This window comes from Prionailurus bengalensis, chromosome A1 (genome assembly GCF_016509475.1).
Source record: "Prionailurus bengalensis isolate Pbe53 chromosome A1, Fcat_Pben_1.1_paternal_pri, whole genome shotgun sequence".
Lineage (NCBI taxonomy): Eukaryota > Metazoa > Chordata > Mammalia > Carnivora > Felidae > Prionailurus > Prionailurus bengalensis.
The window spans coordinates 47,902,896-47,929,149 of NC_057343.1; the positions used below are offsets into that span (position 1 = coordinate 47,902,896).

The 26,254-nt window shown below is 39.5% G+C and overlaps 1 protein-coding gene across 2 annotated transcripts; it reads left to right on the forward strand.

Annotated features, from left to right (window-relative positions):
* Nucleotides 1-1,380: 1,380 nt before the first annotated feature.
* On the forward strand, nt 1,381-24,637 carry KLF5 (Kruppel like factor 5). 2 transcript variants are annotated; one of them, XM_043580455.1, is made up of 4 exons: nt 1,381-1,519; nt 8,310-9,183; nt 10,189-10,248; nt 22,837-24,637. In XM_043580455.1, the coding sequence occupies exons 2-4, from the start codon at nt 8,322-8,324 to the stop codon at nt 23,013-23,015; spliced, it is 1,101 nt and encodes a 366-aa protein (XP_043436390.1). In that variant the 5' UTR covers nt 1,381-1,519; nt 8,310-8,321; the 3' UTR covers nt 23,016-24,637. The 2 variants fall into 2 exon arrangements, with proteins under 2 accessions (XP_043436390.1, XP_043436382.1); XM_043580447.1 differs by lacking the exon at nt 1,381-1,519 and adding an exon at nt 5,377-5,971.
* Nucleotides 24,638-26,254: the final 1,617 nt, after the last annotated feature.

Sequence of the window (26,254 nt, forward strand, 5' to 3'; positions counted from 1 at the left end):
TGTTTATAAAAGCTCTTAATTTTTTTCCGTGATATATTGTGGATTTTTTCTCATGTGACTAAATATTTTTTATGTTTATTTATTATTATTGTTGTTTTTAAATTTTTTAATGTTTATTTATTTTTGACAGAAAGAGAGAGAGAGAGAGCATGAGAGGCGGAGGGGCAGAGAGAGAAGGAGACACAGAATCCGAAGCAGGCTCCAGGCTCTGAGCTGTCAGCACAGAACCCGACGTGGGGCTCGAACTCACAGAGTACAAGATCATGACCTGAGCCAAAGTCAGAGGCTTAACTGACTGAGCCACCCAGGTGCCCCTATTATTTTTTAAAGAATTTATTTTTGGGGCGCCTGGGTGGCTCAGTCGGTTGAGCGTCCGACTTTGGCTTGGGTCATGATCTCACAGTCCGTGAGTTTGAGCCCCGCGTAGGCCTCTGTGCGGACAGCTCAGAGCCTGGAGCCTGCTTCGGATGCTGTGTCTCCCTCTCTCTCTGCCCCTCCCCTGCTCATGCTCTGTCTCTCTCTGTCTCAAAAGTAAATAAAAAACATTAAAAAAAGTTAAAAAAAAAAAGAATTTATTTTTAAGTAATCTCTACACTCATGTGGGGCTCAAACTTAGCCCTGAGATCAAGGTCACATGCTCTTCCTACTGAGCCTGTCAAGCACCCCAAAAGAACCAACTTGTGGTGGGGGTGATTTTCTCCACTATAAATATTTTTTAATAATGTGATTTCTGACAGCAGAACAACAGTCACTGCATGGGTATATTATTGAATTATTTTCCTGGTGTTGGTCACTTGGGATATTTCCAATTTTATTTGTTTTTATATATGTAATATGTAATATATATTTCCTAGAGGGGGAATTATCTGTCATTTTAAAGATTACTTCCATTTTAAAAAACATTCTTATTTACTTATTTATTTAAGTAAGCAAGCTCTGTGTCCAGTGTAGGGCTTGAACTCAAGACCCCGAGATCGAGGCTCACACACTCTACCTACTGAACCAGCCAGGAGCCCCAAGGTTGTTCCGTTTTTAGCCATCTTCATGCTCATTGTCACATTGTCCTCCTCAAAAGTTATATGAGTTTACTTGACCATCACCAGTGGATAGAAGTCCTGAAGCGCCAGTATGGGTCTTAGCACTACACATTTCATTGACAAGTTAACCTCCAAAAGGGTACTGTGCAGTTCATTTGAGCATTCACTGTGCACGGCCCCATGGTAGGGCCATGACTGCTTTCGTCAGCACATGTGTAGCAATTGGCTCAAAACATCACTCATTGTGATGCTGGCGATGTGGCCTCCTTAGTGTTCCAAAAGATTGTTTGGTATGACGGCCTCAGTTCAGGGTTTTTCTCTCACCTTTCCTATCATGTTTGGAGTCAGAATTCAAACACTGTACAGTTTGAACTACAGTATGCCTGGCCTATAACTTGGTTCAAGGCATTTATATTTATGTCATTTTTGTCTGCTTATTATACTAACAAGGTGGAAAAAGCTATCCCAGTCCCTCCCACAAGGTAAAATTCTGGGTTTTGTGTGTGTGTGTGTGTGTGTCTATTACTAGAGTTTTAAAAATAGGTTAGATAAATAACAGTACCTTTAGGATTAAGTACACACAGAGTTTTATGAGATAGTTCATAAAGAATATATTTAAATCCAAACTTAATATAAAATTTTATTTCTTGAGAACTGTGGTGGGAGATAGTGCAAAAGTAGACTATTAACTTTTTTCTTAAGATAAGCTGTTAATTTATACACAAAAAAGGTATATTAATCCTATTTAAATTACATATTTTTTCAACAAAAGGGATGAAAAGGGCATCTTTTCTTGTGTCTGTTAACCTTTGAGTCAAAATGGTTGGAATTTTGACTCCTCTCAGTTGAAGCTGCCATCTACCGTGTCCTTTTCTCAATGACTTTTTATTTAATTTGAAGGGTGGCTTAAAACAGTTCCATTAATGAAAACATTAAAAGATTAAAAACGTGAAATGTTTCAGAGGGCAATAATTTTGTTTTTTTATGTGTCTATTGATACAAATTCGAACACTTGGTAGGCTATCAATATCAAGAAAGTCATTTTAAATCGAATGATCTTACCCCAGAGAAGATTATACTCCCTTAGAAAAAAGGATTTTTTACTCATTCTCGTGCTTTTCCTGTAGTTCAATATCACTTGGTAATTTGATTCTGAATTTATGGAAATGGAATATTCCATGAATATTTTCCAAAGTGAATAAAATGTCTAAAATTGTCCTCATTTCAAGCTCTCCCTGACATTTTGGCTGAACAACTGAACACAGATACTTTTTTTTGCCGTGTCTTCTTATGAACGTTGCCCGAGTGATAGCTTCATATTTCTCTCATCTCATCATTCAGAAGCTATTTATCCATGTTTTTCCACTGCCTCCTTTAAGTCTCCTCCCTGCCCCCCCATCACTGAATGCCTGTTCAGCCCCCACACATTCAGGCGTATTTATTCCCGTAAAGATAGTGACACTTATGGTTTATTCTAAGACTAAATCTGTGTTGCCCAGTGACTAAGGACTTAAGCATGCACACTGCTTCTACGCTTACCCTCCTACCTAACTTGACGACTCAACTTTATTTTTTTCCCCTCAGAATTTTCTGTTTTGGCACACTTCCGTTAACATACCACTGCCAGGCCACTAATTGATTTCTGAAACCTGACATTTGTTTTTTGTTTTCTCCTATCTTCCCTAATGGTACAGCACTACTAAGCAGGAAGGAATGCAAAGAACTAGAAAGTTCAAAGTAATTGAGGATCTGTCCATTCACCCTGTCTGGCGTCATGCCAATGTAGAACCTGGAACATTTGAAAAATATTTATCAAGTTTTAACCCTTTTTACTAAGGTTGATGAACCAGGTTTTCAGCGGTAGCATTTGTGTTAACAGCAAGGCAGCTTGGTTGAACATATTCCTTATAGGTTCAGAATCGCATGGCAAATGTCTCAGAAAAGGATTACTTTCTGATTTCTGTGCTATTGTACAGGGCTAAGCTAGTCATTTTCTGTGAGACTGCCGAGCCAGGCATTTGAGAGAAACCATTACTTAAAAGTGGCAGTCCTATGTTATGAATCCTTATGTCAGAAATGAAATTTAAATAAATGCTACTAGACTTGAACAAAAAAAAATTGTATTCCACTTTTCTACCAAAAGTGTGTTGTGAACACAACAGTAGCTAGGTTTGTATCTGTATTCATTACGAAAAGTGGAAATGTGAAAAAAATTAACAGGACTTCACAAATATTTTATTAAAAGCTTACCAAATGGCTGGGTTTTGTTTTGTTTTGCTATTGAGAAAGCATTTGTAAATGAAAGCATGTTAAAAAATGGTGTGAGATATACCAACATTTCCAGTAAAATAACTGGATTTTATGGCAGTGAAAACGTAGGTTGAGATAACAGGCCACTGATGCTCTGATAAAAAAGACAAAAGAAAATGTTTAGAGAGGCTTAGAGGCAAATTAAAATATAAATAGATACCAAATCGTATTGAACCTAAGTTAAAAAGAGTATGAAAGTTCTCTTAAGGCTTTATCACACTCAGTTTTGATCATGTTATCAGCATTATAACTAAACACCTTTCAATTTCAATTTTTAAAAAAAGTAATATTAAATCCCGTACCAATTCTGTAATGTTTCTAAGTTATTTAATTACATACCTGGGCTCAATATTAGAGAAAATCAGGACAGCTTTGAAAAGGTGAAGGTGTATACTATGGGACTGTTTGCTTAGAAAAAACTTGCAAAAACACTTATTAAATACTACTTTGGTGACACGAAAGTAGTTGTCAACCATTCTCTGGAAGAAGTGATCACAGCCATAAAAATGAATCATTTATTAGCAAGAAGGAAATGAAAAGGAGAAAAAATATTTTACAGCGTGATTTTGCTTTCTAATAATAAATTCCTCTAATATTTCATGTGTATATTATGTTTTTAATCTACACATTGAAATGAGATCCACACGTTTAGTAGGTACACTCTTTGAACATTTTTCTAAAAACTCATTTTTGTTTGTTTGTTTGTTTGAAACTGTTATCCCGTGAAGTGTGAGTAGGCTATTGTTTATGTAAAATTATCTCATGGCATAGTGTGCTGTCAACATATATACATATGTAGTGAAATACCAGGCATTTTTATTGCAGTTTATTGTTCCGGCTTCTCAGTAAGTCAGATAAAATCACATACAAGACATTAAGGATTAGGAAAGTGTTTTCCTTAGGTGATTGTTGGCAAAACTTCACCTTCCCATTAGAATATAGTTAATGGATGGTAATATATTTGACTATTACTTTCCTACAAAATTGGATTCCCAGTTTTCAGAGCTGCTGCGTGTCTAATGTTTGTGGCTTCTTTGGTTATCTCTTCGTAGGAAAAGGTGCCACAGTGCTAGGTAAATGTGCTACGTTTTTGTTTGGTAAATATTAAACTGCATTTTTTTGAACATAAAGTGCTAGCAACAACAAGTCAAAGATGTAATCACTATTTAAATACATTTGATCTAGTCAGTCGTTAGTGCTTAAATTAGATTCCATGCTTCTGCTGGAATATTTACAAAAGCGTAAATATCAAAAACTTCAAAATCCCTATGGCCCATCCCCCTCCTCTCCATACACAGATACGAGGTAAAATGTGTATAAACTTCTTCTAACCGTTTAAATACTGTAGGGAAAAACAAGCTTTTATGCAAAGGCTTAAAAAAAAAACAACTTGCCATTACACCTTTTATTTAGGACATTCCGGATTTGCTTTGCTAAATGGACATATTCACTACTAAAGATACACAGAGACAAGGGCTGTTTTTAAATTTGTTTATCACACCGCCCCTAGTTTTCCGCTAAAGAAAAGTACATTTTGTATATTTAAAAATACACACTCATGAAATAAGTCTCTAAAACCCTTGGCGCCCCCACCTATCTGCCTTCTGGGTTTCAGCCTTTGAGTTTCAGGTCCTTGCACAACACCTAAGACGTGCAAAACTCTTTTTCTCCCTAATCCTGGCAGAGAACAGTCCGAGGAGATCTCCCTCCACGTCTCCACCCTAATTCCCTCTCTTCCTAGATTCCACTCGCTTCTCTCCTTTCCTCCGCCCCCGGCTCAGTCAGCCCAATCTGTCAGAGAAGTTGTGTACAAACTGCGCGGCCGCCCTGCGCGCGAAAGCTCGTGGCCCGAGAGGGCGGGTCAACCCGGCAAAGGCGGGGCCCTGGGCGAGCTTCCCTTTTCTCATAGGCTAGCCACTCCGGCCCGGCCGGCCTCGAGGCTTCGGGATTCGCCGCAACGCTGCCAATCAGGCTGGCTGGACCCGCCCCCCCGGAGTTGGGTAAAATAGAGGCGGGCGTCAAGTGTCAGTAGTCGCGGGGCAGGTACGCGCGCTCGCAGCTCGCTCGCGGAGACCGGCGGTGGCGGGAGTGGGCTCCGGCGAGTGAGAAAGCGCGGCGGGGCGGGGCGGGAGAAAGTGGCCGCCTGGAGGACGTTGGCGTTTACGCGTGGCGGAGCGGAAGAGTTTTGCTTTTCGTGCGCGCCTTCGAAAACCGCGCCTGCTGTTGGCTGAGGGGGTCCGCCCGGAGCCTCCCCTTCTCCGCCCGCGGCCCCGCGCCGAGCTCGCCGGCCCGAGTCAGCGTGGGCGAGGTGGGAAGCGCGCCCGACCCGCGTCCCGCGCCCGGAGTCGCCCCCTTGAGTGCCAATGGCCACGCGGGTGCTGACCATGAGCGCCCGCCTGGGACCCGTACCCCAGCCGCCGGCCCCGCAGGACGAGCCTGTGTTCGCGCAGCTCAAGCCCGTGCTGGGCGCCGCGAACCCGGCCCGCGACGCGGCGCTCTTCCCCGGCGAGGAGCTGAAGCACCCGCACCACCACCCGCAGGCGCAGTCCGCGCCCCCGCAGCCGCCGCAGCCGGCGCCGCCGCCCGCCGCGGGCCCGCGGCTGCCCCCCGAGGAGCTGGTCCAGGTAGGGAGAGCCGCTCCCCTCCCTCCGCCCCCCTCCCGGAGCTCGGGCGTGTCCCGCCGCTGCGACGCGCGGGCGACAGGGGCCGCTCCAGGCTGGGGCGTGCGTCGGGGCGCTCCGGGAGCCGGAGCTGGGTGGGCAGCCCCTCCCCGCCCTGCTGTCCTGGCCTGGACACTCACAGTCCGCAGGGACAAAGTGGGGGGACCGGAAGAGGGAGGGGTGTCCCAGATGAATCTCCCCAGGCGGGTCGGTGCGAGGGGGTAGAGGGGGACGGGTGCTCACATGCACCTTAGTGTTTCTTAGTTTGGGGGATGAGACCTCGCACCTCACGTCCAACCTTACTTAACTCCCGCCTTTCACCTTAAAGCCCCCCTCCCCTCCGCTCAGTGTCCTGCCCTCGGATGTCCCCCCCACCGTCGTCTCGGGTTAGGTGTAAACGCAAATCGGGGTGCCGGAGAGAGGCGCCTCGGGGTGCTAGTTTCATGTCTCTTGGCTCAGCCTGCTTTAGAGGCGATCTCGGAACTGCCTTTGGGAACCGAGAGTTAGAAAAGCTAAGGTCGTATTGGAGCGCTTATTTTTCCTTAAAAAGAAAGACCAAAAAAGACCGGGGGTGTTGTTTTCTTCATGTGCGCGTAAATTTCCTCCCGGAGCCGCGTTGAAAGCTGGCAGTTGGCTTTTACACTTGCCCGGCAGCCGAATTAGAGCAACCGCCTGTTTCTTTCGCCCACGCAGGGAGTCATATAGCCCAGAAAAAACTTCCCGGGACTTTTAGCCTGTCCCAAGGAAAAAAAAAAAAAATTGGAAACATACCCACATGCAAACAGCTGGAAGAGCTAAAATCAGAAACCACTAACCACCACGGGAGCGAAGTGCACGAAAGGGTTTAGTTCGGTTTATTTCGAGACGCTTCATTTAATAGCCCCTTGGTATATTGCGTATTTGCTGCCCAGCTCCTGCTCCGGGTGGGCTGCGAGCGTCGTCGTGCTGTGAACGGGCAGTGGCATTTGTCAGAGATGTGACTCACATGACTAGAGCGTTAATTTTTATTTTTAAATCGCGTGTATCTGGGAAACCCAGTCTGCATCCGCACCGAATGATACCAAGCCCGATATGAAACGCTTTTGAAATTAAGTAGTAGCATATATATATATATATTTGTGTATGTGTATGTATATGTGTATAATGCTATGGTTAATAGTTCAGTTGGATGAGCCATTTAATTGGATTTTTTTTTCTCTTAAAATTTACCTTTCAATGTTGAAAGATTAAAATAAAAATGAACTTAGTTATACTAGAATAGAAGATAGCTGTAAAAAGACTGGGTGAGACAAGCTGGATTATGTCCTTAAAAAATCACCACTTGGAACCGGTTTGGTTATTTCAGGTTTGTCACTTTTCTGCTTAAGAGACACCAAGAGGATGAGGGATGATTGAGCTTTTTACAGAGTAGGGGGGAATGTAACATTGGCCCACTGAGGAGGACGTGATAAATGTTTTGCTGATGACTGTGCTAGTGATACAGCAGCCTCTCCCCACCCACGGGCGCCTTAGCACCACTCTACCAAGGGAGTGATTTTCCCCTAGGTAATTAAAGATCTGTTTTAGATAGGGATATGAATAGGAACATTTCATTATCATATTAACCAATTACAGAATCTGCTGATTAAAATCAACATTTAGATCAAATGTTGAAAGTGAAGTTTTGTTCTTTCAGTGGATACGGTGTTTTGCTCAAGACTTCGTATTTAAGTTTCCAGTGACCTATAAATGAGAAAAGGCCCTGAAATAGCCAAGGAGTATGTTTTATATTAGCTATTTTAACAATATCTATCCAAACAAAACAGAACTTTGCAATATTATTTTTAAGGTTGGTTTGCTTAGGTTTTGTTTAAACATACCTATATTAATATAAATATGGCATGAACAGAGTTGAGGTGGTTTGGCAATATTACAATACTGTACTTAAGTTGCAAACTCAATTGTAATGGGGCAGGGAACCCTGCTCATATGTGAGTTATAAAAAAGTACACTTTATTATTCATTAGAAAGGAACATGTTTTCTGTTTGCCTTTTTTTTTTCCCTTGATTTGCCTCTTTCACTTATTGTCCGGGGCTGATTGTGGGAGCGATTTTACCAAATACATGTTGTAGAGAATTTCATGAGGCTTTCCGTAAGCCAGTTCTTACACAACTGACAAATAAACCTGATATGTTTGTAGGCAACACCAAGGAGTGTGCCCTAGTACTTCTCACAGGTATTGTTGGGATTTTTGGTTAAGTTTGTCCTTACTCGGATGATGAATTAGGTGGATTATGCATGTTTGTATCTCTTCTTTTCTAGACACGATGTGAGATGGAGAAGTATCTGACACCTCAGCTTCCTCCAGTTTCTATAATTCCAGAGCATAAAAAGTATAGACGAGACAGTGCCTCAGTCGTAGACCAGTTCTTCACTGACAGTGAAGGGTTACCTTACAGTATCAACATGAACGTCTTCCTCCCTGACATCACTCACCTGAGAACTGGCCTCTACAAATCCCAGAGACCGTGCGTAACACACATCAAGACAGAACCTGTTACCATTTTCAGCCACCAGAGTGAAACGACCGCCCCTCCTCCGGCCCCGACCCAGGCCCTCCCTGAGTTCACCAGTATATTCAGCTCCCACCAGACCGCAGCTCCAGAGGTGAACAATATTTTCATCAAACAAGAACTTCCTACACCAGATCTTCATCTTTCTGTCCCTCCCCAGCAGGGCCACTTGTACCAGCTACTGAACACCCCGGATCTAGATATGCCCAGTTCTACAAACCAGACAGCAGTAATGGACACTCTTAATGTTTCTATGTCAGCCGCCATGGCAGGCCTTAACACACACACCTCTGCTGTTCCGCAGACTGCGATGAAACAATTCCAGGGCATGCCCCCTTGCACATACACAATGCCAAGTCAGTTTCTTCCACAACAGGCCACTTACTTTCCCCCGTCACCACCAAGCTCAGAACCTGGAAGTCCAGATAGACAAGCAGAGATGCTCCAGAATTTGACCCCACCTCCATCCTATGCTGCTACAATTGCTTCTAAACTGGCAATTCACAATCCAAATTTACCGGCCACCCTGCCAGTTAACTCGCAAAGCATCCAGCCTGTCAGATACAATAGAAGGAGTAACCCTGATTTGGAGAAACGACGCATCCACTACTGCGATTACCCTGGTATGTGACTTTTTTACCTGGTTGAAGCATCAATACATATGCCTTGTGTGCACCTGTAACCTCAGGTTTTAAATTTACATAAAGTAGTGGTTGACACTGAAAAAATCACCTACTTTGTCCTTTTCCTATCTCAGTCTCTGTACTGTACCCTAGGATGTAACTGTTTGTTGCTTGTTTTTACGTATTAAGAAGTGGCTAGGATATCCTGGAAAAAAGTTACTTTGGACTTCTTTATTTTTAATATTAAACAAAATTTTGCATTTTGAGTTAGGCCAGAGTTCCTTTGTTTAAACACCTGAATTGGAATTTCAATTCTAAATTAAGTTCCCTGAAAAGAGATTAAGTTGAGAAAATAAAGCATGGTAATGAAGTGGGGAATGAATAGGCTGCTCTCATGATGGCAGTTTACAGGACTCTCTACAGAACTGATTTAAGGATGGTTCTGTTAGCATATGAGCGTATGCTTGTTCTTGAATGAGATGTGGCCCAAAACATAAATTGATGATGGTAATGACTTTATCTACAAGTTGCTGGCATAAGCTAGTTTATGGTTAATACAGGGTATAATTTATTGACCATGGTATACAATACAGCATGATATACTAAATGAAAAAACAAGAAATGTAGTAGTACAGAAAATTGCAGTCATCTTGGATAATGGTTTAACATTGTCTGCTCTAGAGCCATTAAAAGTTTTTAAATCGCTGAAGTATATGTTACTAGGATAAAGCACCTACTGTAATATAAACAAAAATTTCCCATGTGTAGCTCACTTGATTATCTGCTCTTCCTGTTAAAGTGGTACATAAAGTAAATCACTTTATACCTTTAATAAGGTAACAGGGGAGCACTCTTGAAAACTTCTTTTAAAACTGACGCTTCAAATATCTTCTAGCATGAGAGATTTCTTCTTTAAAGCCAGATTTTAAACACTGAATCATCAAATGTAAAGATTTCAAAAGGATCTCCGAAATGACAAGCTGTTCTTTCTCTCCTTTATTTCAGGCTGCACAAAAGTTTATACAAAGTCTTCTCATTTAAAAGCTCACCTGAGGACTCATACTGGTATGTAATTTTCTTGTTAATTCTGTGAGTTGTGTAAATAGTGTAAGTGGTATTCATCCTTTTAAAAGCCAACACGTGTTTGATCTCTTCTTTCTTCTGTCAACTTTTATTTTTTAATGGCCTACCTTTTCAGCACTGGCTTGGCTCAGAATTCAGTTCCACGAAGAAAAGTCTGGTTCCAGGAAGGCTGATGTTCCCTTAGCAAGGCCTTGCCCTGTCACCTCACGTAGAATTAATTACCTGAAAACGTAAACAATGATGTTTACTAATGGATTTTAAAACTTTAATGGCACTGCTATTCCTGTCTTGAAGGAAAAAAATGTAACTCATTTTCTTTCCTCCATAACAAAGCAGTCCATAAGCTATATAGTTCCGTATAGTTCCCTAAGCTATATTCAATGCTAAAAACTTTTCCATTTAGCACGTGAAGCATAACTGCTTAATACAGTGTCTTTAATTTCACCTTTAACCTGAAGTTTTTGTTTAGCTTGTTTTCTGTGGTTGATGAATGAAAGGTAGGGCAGAAACTGCAGAGTATTAAAGCCAGGCAAAGATGGGGTCATGGTTTAAAAGTTCTTCTGCACCCTGTGCCAGCCCATATTTGAGGTATTTGGGACTGTGTCTTTATTCTGGCTTATATTTCATCCTTGTTTAGAATGTGCTCTTAAGCTTAGTCACTTTAATTTTATAAATGTTTGTTTTGTCGGGCCTATACAATCACATTTAAGTGCTTTTTAATTTTAAAACTGTATTTTAGAACCCATTTTAGGACAAAACTACATGGCATGCTTAAAAAGCTTCCAAATACCCAAAATGTTTTCAGATATATAGGTGATTAACTATTTGTGGTTTTCTGAAAAGGCCAACCCTGAAGGAAAGAACTTATACAAAATGATTGTTATTTTGTTCTCTCAGTAAATTCAGCCTTACCTAAAGTTCAAAGAATAAGTTTGCTAATAAAAGCAATGACCTAGCAAAATGTTTTATTCCATCATTGCTATGGAAACCAAAGTATTCAACAGTTCCTTTGAATGGGTCGTTGGATTAGTGTGAGAGGACTTGAATCTCCCCAGGCTAGATGTTACTATGGAAATTGAGTTTTGATAAATGAAGTAGTTATCTCTAACTGCTGCATTAAAAAGTAAAAGCCTTTGAACAAAGGTCAGTGCTGAGATACAGGACTGGGAGGAATATGGCTGCAGACATTTTGTATGCATGTAAGGAAGTATTACTTGATATCTCAGTGATAAACAGTACTTATTAAAATCTAAATAGTGTTGGCAACAACTGTAGATTCCAGGACTTTCTGAGAAATTGCTTTTAAAGAAAAGACATCTCATGGTGTTTATCAATGAAATGAATGGGTTGTTTTGGCCTGAAGTTTTTAGATATAGACAAGGTGGTTATATAAAAGGGAAGACCCTACATAAGCAGCTCAGAGTAGAAATTATATTTATAGTTCAACAAATAGCCATCAAGCTTATAATAAACTCAGTCTGAAGTTTTCAAATGCAAATGATGGCCAAGAAAACATTCCATATAGAAATATTAAAATAGCCACTTATAGAATAAATATTATATTAGAGAAGGAAACATTGAAAATGAATTTTTATCTGGATTTTGATTCATGGGAAATGGAAATAAATTTGAGACATTTGAACTACTGTTTTTTTCTTCTTTGAAAGTCCTTGAAATGGGAGATAGGAAGGAGGGAATGTGTTTTTCATGAGGTTAAAGTCTCCTAATAAAAGGAGTGCAATTGCATATCATGCTGTAATCAACTGCTTATTGCAGGGATGTAGTCCGAGCGTATCTGAATGGCCTTACAACCCTTGTCAGGGTTTAGTGCTCGGAATGCTTATAGCTGGGATTCTGGAACTTGACCTGCTGGCAAAGAAATTTAATAGCGAGCTGTCTTAACAATGCCCTTACTAATAAAATCAAACTAAAAAAGAGGACCCAGGCCTAGTTAGGGTCCCATGCTCACCTGATCATAAATGCGTGGCCATCGACATCTAATGAATGAGACCATGTAATCCAGTTTAATAAAGTTTTGTTTGATAGTTTCTCAAATGCCTTGGGGAGGGTTTGTAGTAGACTTGTTCATCTGGCTAAACCCGTTCTTGGGTAATCATAGAGCATTGAGGTTGTTTTCTCCTCATTTCTAGTTTCTAGACAATGTCTTTTAAAATTACCTGTGCTCTCTCATTGCATCCTCCCTGCCTTGCTTGTTTTTTAATGAATGCATCTGAAGCCAGAAAATTCTTGTTTTGTTTTTTTCTTCTTCCTTTTAAGGCCTTCGTCTTTCTGTCTTTCTTTCTGTCTTTCTTTCTGTCTTTTCTTTCTTTCTCTTTCTTTCTTTCTTTCTTTCTTTCTTTCTTTCTTTCTTTCTTTCTTTCTTTCTTTCCTTCCTTCCTTCCTTCCTTCCTTCCTTCCTTCGTCTTTCTGTCTGTCTTTCTTTCTTTTTTTCTTTCCTTCCTTCCTTCCTTCCTTCCTTCCTTCCTTCCTTCCTTCCTTCTTTCCTTCCTTCTTTCCTTCCTTCTTCTCTTTTCTTTTTAGTGTTTATATATTTTTGAGAGAGAGACAGAGTGCAAGCTGGGGAGGGGCAGAGGGAGAGGGAGACACAGAAGCCAAAACAGGCTCCTTGCTCTGAACTGACAGCACAGAGCCCGACATGGGGCTCGAACTCACAAAATGTGAGATCATGACCTGAGCCAAAGTCATATGCTCAACCAACTGAGCCACCCAGGCGCCCCAAGGCCCGGGTATTTCTAAATAACTTATTTTATATAATACCTTTTGTGGGTTTTTTTGTTACATGCCCCCTGCTGCACCCCCCTCCCGACCCTGCCCTGGACAATATCTTAGGAGATTTTTAAAATAGTTTATATGGGATAGATCTGGTATTTGATATAAATATTACTTTTTAAATGATTGCCATTTTGCAGGCAGAATGTGAAAAGCACCATAGCATTTCTTTGGAATATAATTGTAATTGCTTTAAAATGTCAAGTTACCTTATGTTGTAAAAAATGATTTAAGCAATTAAAACAAACTACATCTGAGTTCTATTTAATTACTTATTCTGGATTTTTAGACAGTAAATGCTTCTTAACTTGCAAATTGAACATAAGGAAATGGTCTTTGCAAATCAAGACCTTTTTTATTTTTTTATTTTTTTTAATGTTTATTTTTGAGAGAGAGAGAGACAGACAGAGAACCAGAAGGGAAAAGGTAGAGACAGACACAGAATCCGAAGTGGGCTCCAGGCCCCGAGCTGACAGCAGAGAGCCTGACATGGGGCTTGAACTCACAAACTGCAAGATCATGACCCAAGCCAAAGTCAGACGCTATACTGACTGAGCCACCCAGGTGCCCCCAAACAAGATCTTTTTTAAAAAATTCAGGATGAAAGTAGAAGTTACCAGCAAAGACCCATAGCATTCAAGTTTTTCTGAGTTCACATACTTTGATTTCTGTATTCATAAAGAATATGTGAGTAATACAGAGGTGCATCTTTACATGGTTACACAGTACCTGAAATGTACTTGCCTGTATTCTAGGGACTAGTCCTGTTTCACTTAAAAACATGTTATATGTACATATAACATACTTCCAGGTCTATAGAGGTACCCCTTATGGGGTTTGTGTTACTTGTAATGCATGTGTATTATATGGTGCCTCTGGTTCGAAATAATTATGGCTGCTTCTAGGCAAGTGTCAAGTGGTATATTGTACTTTTTAAAAGCATTTAAATGTGGGCATTCTACTGAAATTTGTATATGCCTTTTGATGTATACATACATCAAGGGGCTATACCCATTGCCATCATTTAAAAGTTGCTTCTGACCACCTTTTAAAGAAAAGATTCACATATCACTTTGCCCTTACAAATCAGCATGATTGTTTAACTGACTCTTGAATCAAATAGAATAATCTGTAACCAGCAGGATAGTTGTTTCTGCTCATATACTTTGCTATCTTTAGTTTCATAATGAAGATTTAAAGTAATTCTGAGCACAGGCTTGGGGCCAAAAAAGGTAAAATGTATAGGAAAAAAAAATTAAGGCTGTAGGTACAAAGAAAAATTTGCAAGAAATTGAAAAATTTTCTGGTGACTGCTACTGGTTTATTGGTATGCCTATAAATATTGCTTTTACATCGAGTTTGGAAATTTCTTTGAAAATGGTGTTTATGGTTTAGTAAAAAGTGCTATTCTCCAAAGAAAAAAGTTCTGAAAAATTGTGAACTCAATACAGATGTTTGAAATCCTAGTAGCTTTTAGTCACATGTGTGGATATGTTCTGAACCCTAACGAATATGCTGCAGTGGTTGGGAAATTAGGGTATGGTAACATTTTTTAGATCATTTATCAGTCTCAGCTATCTGGAACAGGACAGAAAATGAGCAGTTGTACAGAGAAAGTCTTTGAGCAGTACCCAGGCTTGGCTCAGGTATCCCTTAGACCGAGACTGTATACATAGGCCTTTTCGTGGGCACCAAATCTCAGAACGGCTTGCCAAGAGTCGACAAGAAAAGGACAATTGGAAGCACCCCCACAAAAGAAAATGGAAACCTACAATAACATAGGAACACAAACTGGGCTCAGTGAAGCATGGTACTGTCCGTACTGCACTTTACAGTGGGCTGTGTTTGGGGTGCTTTGTTTAATTAAGAAAGAATTCCACAGTAAGTTTTGGAAAGATTTTTAGCCCAAGCCTCATTTTAAGGGGGTAATCCCTATGTTGTGCCTTACCTGCTTGTTTGGAACACTTTATTTCCTAATGACATTTATGTTAAGGTGTTACTGTGTATACTTTAAAGCTATAATCTCTGCCCGAGATGATTTTAGTTTCAGTTTAGGTACTAAAAAGCCCTGATGTAAAACTTTAATTTTCTATCTAGGTCTCTATTCTACACTTATTATCTATTTAATGTATTAGGTATAGATTTGCATCTAAAAATATCAACAAGGTTGACAATAATTTTCATTTGTGGTATTTTGCAACTAAAAGAAACATTCAAAATGTTCCAAACACAAGTTACTCCCTTTTTGTGGAATTGTGGAAGGGAGTGAAAGGCTTTAAAAAACATATAGGAACAATTTCACTTCCTTAGAAAATTATTTAGAGCTAAAATCAGCACTAAGTCTCTCTCCCTCTTCCTGGAGGTAGCTAGTTAGATCCGATAGATGGCCTTAATTGACATCATACAGTTTGGATCTAGAGATCAGTACGTTGGTGTGTAACCTGGTAACCTGTGTTGTTAGAGGTGGAAAAGTTGTGCAGGATGAAATTATTTAGTATCCAATGGATTTTTTGAGTCTGTTTTTGAAAAATATGCAGGAAAAAGTGTCACATTTAGCTTGTGTCAGATGTTACTATTTAAATTCTTAAATTATTTTTATTTGCAGCTTTGAGATTTATTTTCTATATTGATGATTTCAAGCTTATATAAGAAAAGTAGTGGCTTAAGAGGCTTGCTAGTTTAGACCCCTGGAAACGTATTTATGAGTGTGAAAGCTTAGAAACAATTTCTTTTTAATGACTCACTGGGAAGATTAAACTTTGCTTCTAGGACTTGTTCTTTCATCTGAAAAACATTTACATAGGAAATTGATTAAGCATTGTTTTGAGATGATAAAGCTTATCGAAGGTTAAGTAAAATTTGATTAAGCAAACATTTTGACTGATCTTGTGGAGAATCCAAAGAGAATCTTTTCTTCCCTTTTGTTCTTATAAACTAGTGGGAGGAGATAGTTCATAAGCAGGTTAAATGGAATTGCTGAAGCTGAGATAGAAATAATCAGCTGTGAAGGTAGAATGTAATTTTTTTTAAGTAATAATTTAATCATCCAAGATTTTTACACCAGTAGATATTTTTAGTTCTATAGAATGTAGTAGCTGTTTACTTGATGACCTACATTTTTTTCTGGTGGAAGATTAGAAACAAAGTATTGTCCTACTTTAGTAAAAGTATCACTGTAGCAGCATTCCTATGCTGTCAGCTTGTATTATTTATATCCAAGGATCTTTAACTCTGATTAGGGGGAGTTAAACTCTTTTAGAAGAAGTATATCTCAGGTAACTTCCATTAAAAAATATCTAGGCAGCAGAATGTTTCTTTTTGACTGCTTTATAAATAAAAACCTTTAAGAGCTGGGACAATTCTTAAGGTAACCATAGTGCCAACTAGAGAAGAGAATATCTAGTACTCCTTCGGTGCTAGAAAAATGAAAATACAGAAGTTTTCTATTTTGGTTGAAAAAGAAAAGGTAAACCCTTTTCACAGGTTTTTAAAAAATTCAGTTTGGGTTCTTATTACAAGAAAGTGAATCTGAGTGTTGTCTTTTTATCAAACTCAAGAACTGGTATTTCATTAACACTATTAATGAGGAAGGATTTTTCCATTGTTTTTGTCAGGAACCCTTAGGAGAAGTGGCAGAAACTTAGGAGCCCAGAGATTCACTCAGTAAGGAGATAGACTGCAAATGTATCCCCATCCTGTCCCCCTTTGGGTTTGGCAGGTCACTGTTCTTTGGCCCCAGTAGTCCCTTTGCTGTTTGACCAGCAGTAGGAGCTTCACAACTGCTTAGTTTTTCATCAAATCTAGTCCAATTCTGTCAAAGAAAACTTGTTTATGTAGAGTTTGTTTATTCTTCTACACTTTATGTGATGGATAATAAATGGACCCTGTGCTTAGTGGATTCTGAACATGTCCTGCCTAAAAGCATGGTTCTCACCTAGGCATACATTTAGTGAGATTGTCCTCAGCGGTTCTAGGCAGAACAGAACCAGGAAAAGCCCTGCTCAAAGTAGAGGGGAAAGAGACAATCTGGTAGACTCACACCAGATCCTCTCCTGTCTCTTATGCCTTCCCTCCTTTTTGTTAATGGAAATATCAGAGTTGGTCAGACTTGGGCCCGACGTGATTATTCCAAAGATGCCTATGAGAAGTGTGGCATTGCAGCTGGAATAGAAGATCCTCTCTGCCCTAGAGGAACTAGTTTAGGAGGCAAAACACAGCTGTTTGAACCCTCTTACACAGATATAAGTGCAAATGAGGCATTCAAAACAAATGTAAGTGGTGATGGGGATAGATAGAAGTGGAATGATCTCTCCTGGACTGTTCAGAGGTTTTCTGGAAGGGTCAAGATGAATCAGATTATAAGGAAAGGGGTAAATGTGTGAACTGACCGCAAATTGACTGGCAGGGAGAAGGGAATTTTTTAATTTTAATATCCTTTAATCAGTTTCCTAAAAGTGGATAGATTATTGACGGGGATACTATATCTAGTAAATACTAGATGCATTTTGCAGACACAAATAACACTAATCTCTGAAGTGAACTGTTTACCCTTCTGTTCCAAGTGTAGGAGATGTGCTACAGTGAGCTTTAATAAAAAGATTTTTTAAATGGAAAATTACTGGCAAAGATATATGAAAACATGAATTAACGAGCCCAAATCATCCTACCTTATCTTTTTTAGATATTGAATATTTTCCCCATGAATTTAATATTGTGATTGTTTCCTCTTTTTTGAATAATTTTTTTAAATTTTTTTTTCAACGTTTTTATTTATTTTTGGGACACAGAGAGACAGAGCATGAACGGGGGAGGGGCAGAGAGAGAGGGAGACACAGAATCGGAAACAGGCTCCAGGCTCCGAGCCATCAGCCCAGAGCCCGACGCGGGGCTCGAACTCATGGACCGCGAGATCGTGACCTGGCTGAAGTCGGACGCTTAACCGACTGCGCCACCCAGGCGCCCCTTGAATAATTTTTTTAATGTTTGTTTATTTTTGAGAGAGAAAGAGAGAGACAGAGTGTGAGCAAGGGAGGGGCAGAGAGAGAGGGGGTGACACAGAATCTGAAGCAGGCCCTGGGCTCCAAGCTGTCAGCACAGAGCCCGATGCGGGGCTCAAACTCACAAACTGTGAGATCGTGACCTGAGCTGAAGGCCGCTTAACCAACTGAGCCACCCAGGAGCCCGTTTCCTCTTTTTTAACTTGTATTAGAATATATATAGACTGTTTCAGACTAAATTCTTTAAGTGTCTAAAAATATTAAGTTGCATAAAAACATTTTCCTTCTGAAATAGGAGCTGATTTGAACTTTTAAGAACTACATTCTAAGAATTAAGATTAAGAAAAAAGTTTAATACAGACTATTGAAATAATTTATTCCACTTTGCATTGTTTTGTTTCTCAGAATGGGAAATGGATTTTAAGTTCTTTGAGTTCAGAGACTGTTTTTGTTTTTGTTTTTAACAGGAGAAAATCAAAAGATTAAGTCCTATTTGTTTTTTTCAAGTCATTTAGTACAAGCTACACTCTCATTTACTAAACATTGATTTTAATCCTGATGGGTTTTAGTCTCTATCATAATAGTTGATAGATAGAATTATTTTTAGTTACCAGGAAGGAGACCAGGTGTGCAAATTTGCTGTAACAAACTTTTTTTTAAACATTTTATTTATTTTTGAGACAGGGAGAGACAGAGCATGAACAGGGGAGGGTCAGAGAGAGGGAGACACAGAATCCGAAACAGGCTCCAGGCTCTGAGCTGTCAGCACAGAGCCCGACACGGGGCTCGAACTCTGGGACCGTGAGATCATGACCTGAGCCGAAGTCGGCCGCTTAACCGACTGAGCCACCCAGGTGCCCCGCTGTAACAAACTTTAAAAAGTTACCTAAAGTAGCCATTCTGAGAAATATTTCCATTTGTGATATATTTCTTTTGTTAGAGTCTGTGTGGAACATTCTAGGGAAAGGCCTTGGTATGAATCTATTGAATATGTTCAGCAGAGCAGAGAAACCTCCCATTCTGTTGTGGCAGGTTCCAAAGTCCTATTTTATCTGTTTATCAGAGGAAAAAAAAATAAGATTTTTTTTTTAGTCCATCGCTGAAGATTTCAAATACGCTGTAAACATGTTCTGTGAACCCCTTGAGATTTGTTTAGCCTGGGGTAAAGGGAAACCATCATTAGGTGATATTTGGGCATTGTCAGAACAGTTTGTGAGACCCCCACTGATCCTGACAGGTGGGCCTCCACTGAGGGCTGGCTCAGCCAGAGTATGCCTTGTGCTCACCTTCTGCAACTGAAGGCCTGCTCTGAGTCCATTAAGCCATTCCTTGACTGACCTTCTCAAGTGGCTCTAGAATCTTTAAATAAATTTGAACAATATGTATTCCTTAAATTGTTCATATAGAGTGTACTGGTGTTTGTTCCTGGAGGATTTAAGTAGGACAGTAAGGAAAAGAGGTAGGCCCAGATTCCTCATCTGGAACGCATTGTGTCACTTCTTACCTCATGGAGTTATTGTGACGACTGAGTGACATAATGAGAAATACCCAACTCTGGAGTTTGCACTCAAGCGGTGTTTGTGCCCGTTCCCTACTTTTACTGGTCATGCTTTTGCTTAACATTTTTATGAAATATATTAATTGGCTTCATCAGTCCAGATGATAGAGTATGCATGTTTAACTTGAACAATTTTTAAGAAGTTTAGGGATTCCTAGCAAAACACTCCTAGGTAATTTTAAAATAGCATGAGAAGATACTGTTTTTGAGATAAAGTTGAAGCTTGTTTTCCATGCTGTTCAAACTTGTCACTTTTTTCTTTTTGCCTTTGGAAAGTTTCACATTAGCAGCATGACAACTTAAAAATACAGTTGATGTTGAAAGAGCTTAACTAAATATTTTAAATTGGTGGTATTGGAAAGAGATTCTGTAAAAATCCAATTAAACCTTTGAAAGCTCTATCCTGTTGAAATAACTTAAAGGAAGTCAGTTTGGTTTCCCAGAAGTACTGTGCATAGTGTTTCTGGCTGAGGAAGAAAGGCCCGCATCTACTATTTGGCCAGAAATTGGGTACCAGCTTCCTCTATGATGTTTGACTTGAGCAGTGTTGACATTTGAACAAATCCCATAGAAACTGCCCCAAGTGGGGAATAGTTGTTCTTGCTTTTAGAGTAAAGACTTGGCCCCATAACTAATGTCCCAGACACTGGTAGTATTCTTGGCTGAATAATCTATAGATGTGCATACATTGAGAGCAAAACCCCAAATGTTTTAGGAACTTTAATGGCTACCGTTTTTCAACCAATCAGTAAAGTAAACTTTAAAAAATATTGGTGCAGTTTATTGCTTCATAGCCAATAAAAATAGTGAACAAAAAGAGTCTAGTGTCCCTTGTTTCTTAAATAAACTCTGAAAATTAAGTTCTCTTGCGATTTAATTATTAAATGCAAAAGACTAGAATGATTTCTTTTAAAATTAGGGCACTTTAGGAATTTTTTTCCTTGCCTCAGACATCAGAAATAGCTTTCTCTTTCCATTAAGTGACAGTGAAGTATTTCACCAATATGTTTGTTTTTGTGATTTATTTTTCAAGAGGAACAAAAATAAACGCTTGTGCAAAAAGTTATTTTTTACGGTTTGATTTACATCTACAAGAGTGATAGCTAGATTTACTCCTAGTATTAAGACATTTGTGTTTCATACAGGATACATGTGAATATAAGTTGAGAGGAAAGTGGTGGTTTATTATGTTACTTAAAAGGTTGGAGTGTATCAGATTAAGTTCTTAGAATTTATAATGAGAAAAAACTGTAGGAATTGAGACTTGTATTTTTTAAATGGATGTAAACAAAACAGGGAGTTCAACTAAGTATTTGTGTCCTGGTTCAGAGGAGAGGGGAGAGGAAAGGAGGGTTGGGGGTGTCTGCCATAGGAGTTGAAAGAAAAATCTCCTGTGAAGTAATAGGTACGAATTTCAAAGGACTATTCTGGCCCTTCCTTTCTTCTTTGTCCTTAGGATTTTGTTTGAGTCAGAGTAGTTATCATGACAGCAAAAATATATTAACCACAAGCTGTGGAAATCTCGGTTGATGTGGACAATGTCTTTTAAAATTTGGACTCAGTTGAGTAATCTTACAGCTTCCTGAATGTGATACTGCTAAATCAAGACAGAAAGGTTGTTGGGCTTCATTGTGGTACTAAGGTGACTCTGAGGTTCTTCCCTTTCACAAGAAAAACATGTTTTAAGGAATTGAGGAGTTTGACCATTCAGTTTTAGAAGGTATCCATATAAAACTGAGCAGTAAGGGGCGCCTGGGTGGCTCAATCAGTTAAGTGTCCGGCTTCGGCTCAGGTCATGATCTCACGGTCATGCTGACAGCTGACAGCTCAGAGCCTGGAGCCTGCTTCAGATTCTGTATTTCCCCCTCTCTCTCTGCCCCTCCCCTGCTCTCTCTCTCTCTCTCTCTCTCAAAAATAAATAAACATTAAAAAAAAAAACAACTGAGCAGTAAGCCAACAGTAGTACTTTAATAAGCAAACGTATCTCACAAACTCATCTTAAACGAGCAAATTCCTAGAAAATTCTAACAAAATGAAACAAATATAGGAACTTACTAGTTAATGCTCAGTGAAACATTTTTAGGTTTTGGGGAGTTATTTAGGGAAATACATGATCTTAGTTAAATAAGGTTAATTGATTCTTACACTGGGAGTTGAGACTACATTATCAATGTTAAGTGGATTTGAAAGATTAACAACAAGCACACTTCAGACAACTTTAAGAATATTACAGAGGGATTGTGGCTTATGTATCAGTTTACTAAAATAAAGAGTGCTGTGAAAGAATAGGTAGATTGAATGATTAGAGACTTTTAAAATACTGTCATGCATGTAAGCTCCGTGAGGCCAGGCATTTTTGTTTTGTTGACCATTGTAACCCAAACACTCAGGACAGTGCCCGGCATATAACAGACACTCGGCAGATACGTGCATTTTTCAGCGAATGTCAGAATTACTACAGTTTCATGATTCTTCACCAAAGGGAAGTTATCAGTATCAGGCTTTCTGATCTGGTTGAAGAATTTATTAAATATCAAATGCATAAAGCTTCAACACCATTCAACTTCAGTGTTATTTTACTAGCTTTGTTTTGCTTTCATCTGACAAAAACAGGAAGACCGTGAATGTGTGTGTGCTAGAGTGAGTTTCCAAGAGTGAGTGCCCATTAGCAGCCCATTTTGGAGGCCCCGTGTTCAAAGGAGCTGACTAGTTTATGTGAAGTTCATTCGGGGCTAATTTAGAAACATTTAGGTTCACAGTTGTAGAACATTTAGTTCCTCGTATGGCTGATTTGAGGAGCTTTGAAATTTATTCCTCCCTCGGCCCATCTTACAGCTATTAGTCCTGTACAAATTTAATTTGAGTTTGTTGGTGTAGAAACTGTAATCGCACAGCAAAGATACAGGCCCCCCCCCCCCCCCCCGCTCATCTTGTCATCTCGTGGCTTTGCATGTGCGGGCACAGTACATACCGGTGAGCACCCACTCATCTTGCACGTGTAGAGTCGCCATTTTGCCATCCCGCAGAGGTACTGCAGACACTTCCTTCCTAGCAAACAGGGACTCGCCTCACTCGAGGCCTTGAGGAAGTTTAGGTCGTGATGGAACTCATGAACTTCCCGACTGGACCACGATTCTTAAAAGCAGTTCCTTCTCTACGATTCCTTGTCTACGATGTTTGTCTTGCAAGCAGGCCGCCTCACCTCCTCTTGGTCCCCTGTCACAGGTGAAAAGCCGTACAAGTGCACCTGGGAGGGCTGTGACTGGAGGTTCGCGCGCTCGGACGAGCTGACCCGCCACTACCGGAAGCACACCGGGGCCAAGCCGTTCCAGTGCGGGGTGTGCAACCGCAGCTTCTCGCGCTCTGACCACCTGGCCCTGCACATGAAGAGGCACCAGAACTGAGCCCCGCCGCGGCCCGCCGTGCCTATGCAATTCACACTGACGCTGTGCAGTTCACTTGGCAAAGTTTTAAACGACAAACCTAACTACGTATATAAAAAGAAAAAGAAAACAAAAAACTGGAAATGTATATTTTGTATATTTGACGAAACAGGGAATACATTGTATGAATACCAAAGTGTTTGGTCCTTTTAAGAATCTGGAATGCTTGCTGTAATGTATATGGCTTTACTCAAGCAGATCTCATCTCATGACAGGCAGCCACATCTCAGAGTGGGCAGGGGGGTGGGGGTTGCAGGGTGTGTTTGCAGTGTTTTTACCTAAGCACCATCATTTAATGTGACAGTGTTTAGTAAACAAGTCGGTTGGCAGGCACAGGAAGAAGGCTGGGTTGTATGTCGAGATTTTACTTGACATCGAGTAGGGTTTTTTTTTCAATATTAGGTAATTCCTTAGAGGTGCGCACCCCAGCGTACCTGGCGATTCACAAATAGCCATTGAACAAATGTGGGTTTTTTTGTTTTTATATGAGTTGCCTCTATTTGCTATCCGAAATTTTGTAAATATGCAAATCAGCTTTGTAGGTTTATTACAAGTTTTCTAAGATTCTTTTGGGGGAAAATCATAAATAAATCTGTTTGAAAATAAACCATGAATACATTTACAGTTAGAATTTGTGGTAAGTTACCTCTTGAAACCTTACCAAATTCATTTCTTTCGGAGGAAGAAATAATCATTCAAATAAACTTAAAGCAGATTCCATGCACTGATTAAAATAGGGTTGTTTATTTTAAATATGAAAGACATTTTATATGAATTGTGAACTCAAGAGCGCAAAGATACGATACACAAAAGTCAAACCTCTTACAATAAGCTAAACACAGTATCGTTTTAGAAAAAGAAGGACTTATGTAGCTCTCCCATGGCGTTGTTGGATTTACGATACAGTTTTCATATCCTGAGATGTTTGCTCGTGCAGTACTGTGGTTAAATGCCAATTTATGTGGATTTTGCATGTAATATACAGTGAGACACAGTAATTTTACCTAAATTACAGTGCAGTTTAGTTATTAATCATTGTTAATACTGACTCAGTGTCTGCCTTTAATTATAAGTGACATGTAGAAAACTTAAGGAAACAAGTGCTACATATATGCAATGTAATAGAAATGTGATGCTGATGCTGTTAACCAAAGGGCAGAATAAATAAGCAAAATGCCAAAAGGGGTCTTAATTGAAATGAGAATTTAATTTTGTTTTTAAAATATTGTTTATCTTTATTTATTTTGTGGTAATATAGTAAGTTTTTTTAGAAAATTTTCATAACTTGATAAATTATAGTTTTGTTTGTTAGAAGAGTTGCTCTTAAAACGTGTAAATAGATGACAAACGGTGTAAATATTTTGTAAGGCTTCAAAATGTTTATACGTGGAAACATGCCTACATAAAAAGCATAAATTGGTTGCTGTTTTGCTTCTTTTCCCCTCTTATTTTTGTATTGTGGTCATTTCCTATGCAAATAACGGAGCAAACAGCTGTATAGTTGTAGAATTTTTTGAGAGAATGAGATGTTTATATATTAACGACAATTTTTTTTTTGGAAAATAAAAAGTGCCTAAAAGATTCATGTCGTGCTTTCCTTCTTCACCCATGATAGCAAAAAAAGCAAATTCCATTCCCAAAACTATTGAAAAGGCTCTGTCTTATCAGGGCAATAAAATACCAATAAAAACCCGATTCCCACATTGAGCCAAAGCTACCTTTGTTTAAGACAAAAGAAACGGATTTGTTTTAAAAGTATGATTACAAGTGTGAAGGGAGATAAGGTTCGTGAATGCTGATTTTTTTTTTTGGTCACTACACAGACACATACTGCATTAATCTCAAGATCAGTAGCTGAAAACTGTAGAGGTAACTTGCATTTGCTGGTTTTATTGTCGGGAAAATAAAACAAGAATGGGGCTTTTAACCTTTTTCCTTTTAGAAGAGAAAATGATCACTGGAAGTTTATTTAATCCAGTAGCAACAAGCACACCAAGGGCTTGGTTTTTAATACCATCCTTGAATAAAAAGAAATGGGGCTTCTTAGAAATGGCTGGTTCTAGGACTAGGTTAGGAGATGGACCAAATGTGCCTGGAGCGTCTTCCAGCACCAGAAAGTCAGGAAGTCATTGAAATCTCACAATATAAAGAAGGAATGAGTTGTAACCCAAAGGATAAAATAGCCACCAGCTCATACTGAAGCAAATGATTGATTAAATAGGAAACAAGAAATCTGCAGAATCCCAATCAATTTTTGTAGGTACTTTACCCTCAGAGGTAGAGCATGACTCCCCACTCCTTACGTGTGTGTTGCACAGTAGGCAATGTGGCCTAGAGGGGGGACGGAATAACTGCAGCGGCAGAAACCCGCCCAGCCCCCTCAGGCTGGTGGTCAAGGTCCACCTCGACAGTGAAGAATCATGTTGATAGTACATACCCTTGATTTGATGTGATGAGAATGGAACTTTGCCTCTGCTGTCTTCCTCCTAAAAACATGGTAACCTCGGTCCAATCGACAAAGCCCAACTTTGCATTCTACTTAAAATACCAATACTCAGTATTGTCAGGGTCTTGAAAAACAAAATATGAGAAATTATCACAGCCAAAAGAAACCTGAGGAGACATGACTTAAGTGTAACGTAAACTAACTGGGATTCTGGAACAGAAAAAAGACATTAGGGAAAAACTGAGGAAGTCTGAATGAAGTATAGAATTTAATGGATCAGCAATATTGGTTCATTATGATAAAATGTATCCTGCTAATGGAAGCTGTTAACAGGAGAACCTGGTGGTGGGGTATACGGGAACTCTGTATTATCTTTGCAGTAATTCTATCAAACTTCTTGAATAAAAAGTTTATTTTTAGAAAAGTGAAGGAATGAATGCATGTGACTATTACGTATGTTCAGTAAATGGGAAAATCCCTGATGTTGTCGGAGCTAAAGTGAAAATTGCAGTTATATAACTTGGCATCGTAAGTTTATTCAGCCTCTCATCACTTGACTTCTCATTCTTCCCTGTCATTCAAGTATTATCTAGCTGAAGAACACTGCACAATTCATTCTCTAGCCAGAACTTTTCATTCTTACGTGAGGGGGAAAACATAATTTGTTTGGTTTAAAGTTTATTTCTAGAAATTGAGATAGAAAGTGAGGCTGCGGGCGTCTTGAAGCAGAGACAACTCCATATGTCCAGAAACA